Genomic DNA, 4,251 nt, shown 5'->3' with positions numbered 1-4,251 from the left:
CACATCGTTTCTTTTTGTTAGTCACATCTCCACTCTTAGTAGAATGAAAACGTCATTCTGGTGAGGAACATCGGCTCCTATCACCCCCCAGCAGTGGGTTAAAGTTCACCACAATCTAGATTAGTTTTTGTTTTGTTTTTACATTTGGAAGTTTCACTTTTAACCTTTTGACTGAGTGGTTATTGAAAGTGATTATTAACATCTGTTTTCCTTTCTTCTCTCCCCCTCCCTCCCCTCTCCCCCCTCACCTCCCCTCCAGGTTCTGTTGCATCAGTTTCACACCAGGCGACCCCCACCCCTCCGCCACGATCCGGCTATTAGATGTGACCACGAGGTTGATCAGGAGAAGCCACCATGTCTTAAACACAGACAGCCCCTCCGGAGCCCTGTCCCCCCACCCTGGACCCCCCTCCCTCTCCCCCATCCACCACCTTACCCCCCTCCCCCAGCCCCATCCAACTCCCCGACCTCTCTGCACATGTGAGGGACAGGCTCCCCAGCCCTGGCTCCCCGCTGGCACACCCCCTCCCCTCGCTCCGGAGATATGAGCTTGCAGAAGCACCAGCAGCTGGGCCTCGGTGGTGGTGGTGGTGGTGGGGTGGGGGTGATGGGTTCTGACCGGGACCTGCAGTCCACTGCTTCCTCCATCTCCCTGCCCTCTGTGAAGAAGGCCCCCAAGAAGAGGCGCCTCTCCCTGGCCTCTCTTTTCAGACGGCGAGGACGGGAGTCCAAATCGGGGCGGCAAAGGTCCCGAGAGCTCCAGCATCCTGGACCTGGGGGGTTGGGGGGGTTGGGAGGGGTGGATGGCATCGCCAGCATCGAGAGCATCCACTCCGAGATGTGTAACGACAAGAACTCTGCCTTCTTCTCTGTGGCTGGGACCGGAGCTGCCTCTGCTGCTGTTGCTGCCTCCACCTCATCTGCCTCAGGACCCTCTTCCTCCTCCTCCTCCTCCTCCAAGGCAGGGGGGCCCGTGGGGGCGGATCTACTGGAGTGCCCGCTGTGCCTTCTGCGCCACTCCAGGGAGAGTTTCCCTGACATCATGACCTGTCACCACCGCTCCTGCATCGATTGCCTGCGCCAGTACTTGCGTATCGAGATCTCTGAGTCCCGCGTCAACATCAGCTGCCCCGAGTGCTCGGAGCGCTTCAACCCGCACGACATCCGCATGATCCTGGGGGAGCGCGCGCTCATGGAGAAATACGAGGAGTTCATGCTGAGGAGGTGGCTGGTGGCCGACCCCGACTGCCGCTGGTGCCCTGCACCAGACTGTGGGTGAGCAGCGACTTCAAATACACAGCACTGTCTCATGGAGTAGATACGTCAAGCATCTCCCATTACATGAGAAAATAGTGTTGAATAAAACAGGTGAAGGACCGAGTGTAGTCGAAGCATCTCCAAGTCATGAAGTAGGAAGAAAATGCTCCATCCTTCCATGTGTATATTTATTTTGATAGAGCACCATCCGTCTGTCGGACCGTTGTAGCGGTCGGTGATGTCACCCACAAATGCCAATATCACAACACGAGTTTTATTTATCATACTAAAGATTATAAGAATACAGTGTGGTACACCCCAGGAGAGCAGAGATAAAGTGGTTGTGAAAATCATCCCGGAATACAGATAAAAGCAGTTTCCATGAACTAAAGGCTGTCTGTGTCTAGAGGAAAATAAACCAAAAACAGATAGAAGATGGTTGAGTCTGACCGTACTCTATTCTCAGGGTGATAATATTCCCTTTGTTCAGTTGTCATGGTGGAAGTTGATCATCAACCTACTTTTCTCTTTTCATGCATGTAAATTCCATTTAGTGTGATTTTCTCTAGGGAGTGGGTTATTTAAACCCCTCCCCTCCCCGCCATGCTGTGTTTATGCTTTCATGTCATTGTAAGTGTCTGACTGGCTGCGTGCCTCTCTAACAGTAATCCAGTTGTGCCGTCTAATCCCCTACTTGAGTGACAGCTGGTTGATTTGCCTCCATGCGTCACTGCAGTGTGTCCGGTGTCCTGCAGGGTCAAATGGTGACAAATCAAATCAGCAGCTCTTTTAAATGGAGCTGAGTGGACGCGTGTCCAAAGTTCCTGAGCTGTAGGCCGTTAAACATTTACAAAAGTAAAGAGGAGTCCAGATTGGACTATTATAGAAAACGGAACCATTGTTTTCTCTGCAATACTAAGTATAATATGGGTTTTTATAATATACTTGAGTTTTATTTACCTTTTGAACATCCAGCAACAACCCTGAACCAGAGAGGAAGTTGCATTAACTTCAAATTCCTGCTACTTATTTGGAAGAATCCTGATCCTTGAGCAGCGTTCCCTCATGTACCCGTTTATATTATGTTCGGAGACTCGGCCATCTCCTTTTCTTCCAGGAATTGTTTGAGGTCAGGTGGCTATTAAAAACCATCCCTGTGACTTTCTGGAGGCGCTGAATGTGCTTCATTCTTCACAGTAACCTTCAGGAGGTGGTCAGCTGCATGTTTTGTTTGGTTTTGAAGGATGTCCTGTTTTGCAGTAGTACCAGCAGATGTGTTAGGAGGGTAAGAATAGTTGGAAGCATGTTTTATTGTGTTTTCAGGAAAGCTGAAGTAGCTGTTGCATGAAACAATGACAGACTTTTGTCTTGGATCAGCTTTCCTGTTCTGCGTGATGGTAGAAAGCTGCAGGTCTACTGGGATGTAGAGAGCGTTCAAAACACTGCACAACATCCACCCGTAGATATCTGTGTGTGGTTCCTCAGTGGTTCAGCGTCCTCAGCTAACAGTCCTTCCAGTCTGTCGGCCCTGACACCGCCTCACACATCCAGTGTTTGAATTGACGTGAAAGCCCAACTCATCTTTTTATTTTGGTAGGAGCAAAAGACTTCAGGCTGACAAAGGCAGATCAGAAGGTAACTTAACAGGAGCAGTTAAAACCTGCCTGACGTATTCTCAGTGTTCAAAAGTTGGTAATGGGACATTTTTAAGAACCGTAGACACGTGTTACTTTAGCTGATAACACACTGATTGAATGTCAGACGTCCTCTCCGGCGTCAGGACGGAGCAGAAGGACACGAAGTGTCTCTCTGGTTCGCCACTTTGGAAGCTCACTTACTGTAATTGTGAGAAGACGGATTAAGCTGTCGTTGTTATGATGATGTCATTGTGTATTGAGCGCTTTGTGTGTCTTCCACCAGGTATGCGGTGATAGCCTTTGGGTGTGCCAGCTGTCCAAAGATCACGTGCGGCAGGGAGGGCTGCGGTACCGAGTTCTGCTACCACTGTAAGCAGCTGTGGCATCCCAACCAGACCTGTGATGCAGCCCGGCAGCAGCGGGCCCAGAGCCTCCGCCTCAGAACCGTCCGCTCGTCCTCCCTCAGCTACAGCCAAGAGAGCGGCGCTGCAGGTAGGTGGACCCAAAGATCTCTGGACCACACGCATGGACGCACACAGGGAGACACGCAGGGAGACACGAGGAGACACGCAGGGAGACAAGCAGGGAGACACGCAGGGAGACACACAGGGAGACACACAAGGAAACACACACAGGGAGACACACAAGGAAACACACACAGGGAGACACACAAGGAAACACACACAGGGAGACACACAGGGAGACACACAGGGAGACACAAGGAAACACACACAGGGAGACACACAGGGAGACACACAGGGAGACACAAGGAAACACACAAGGAGGACACTCAAAGAGACACAAGGAAACACACAAGGAGGACACTCAAAGAGACACGAGGAGACACACAAGGAGACACACAAGGAGAGACACAAGGAAACACACGGAGACACAGGGAGGTGAGATGGCAACGGTTGAAGTTAATAATGCTTGAACTGGAGAAGTCTGGAGTCCTTACTGACAGACGATGTGGTTCATCCTCACTTCCTGTCAGTTATATTATGTGGCTGAATATGAATTGTAATGTTTCTGTTAGAGGAAGAATGTGATATTACTGCTTTATTTATTCTTTCCAATTTGTTCATCTTTTGTGTCTTTTATTTTTTGATGCTGTCTTTGGTTTATGTTGGTAAATGAACTGTATGAATTGAAAGGTAATTAAAAAAAGAAGAAAAGGTTTAATGGTGAAACTTGTTCTCAGCTGATGACATCAAGCCGTGTCCGCGCTGCGCTGCTTACATCATCAAGATGAACGACGGCAGCTGTAACCACATGACCTGCGCCGTGTGCGGCTGTGAGTTCTGCTGGCTCTGCATGAAGGAGATCTCAGACCTGCACTACCTGAGGTCAGCACCTC

The 4,251-nt window shown here is 50.0% G+C and overlaps 1 protein-coding gene across 1 annotated transcript in view; it reads left to right on the top strand.

Moving 5' to 3' along the window:
• The first annotated feature begins 340 nt into the window (after positions 1 to 340).
• Positions 341 to 4,251, top strand: part of LOC138195758 (E3 ubiquitin-protein ligase RNF19A-like) — a 13,382-nt gene continuing 9,471 nt past the window's right edge. The window contains exons 1-3 of the mRNA XM_069145405.1: positions 341 to 1,275; positions 3,178 to 3,386; positions 4,096 to 4,240. Of these exons, the coding sequence (XP_069001506.1) occupies positions 545 to 1,275; positions 3,178 to 3,386; positions 4,096 to 4,240 (1,085 nt within the window). The 5' untranslated portion in view covers positions 341 to 544. The remainder of the gene's footprint in view (positions 1,276 to 3,177; positions 3,387 to 4,095; positions 4,241 to 4,251) is intronic.

This window comes from Embiotoca jacksoni, unplaced genomic scaffold (genome assembly GCF_022577435.1).
Source record: "Embiotoca jacksoni isolate LCO1_2020_lvr unplaced genomic scaffold, fEmbJac1.0.p SCAF_124, whole genome shotgun sequence".
Classification (NCBI taxonomy): domain Eukaryota; kingdom Metazoa; phylum Chordata; class Actinopteri; family Embiotocidae; genus Embiotoca; species Embiotoca jacksoni.
The sequence above is the reverse complement of the archived record's forward strand: the minus strand, read 5'-3'. Positions and strand labels throughout refer to the sequence as shown.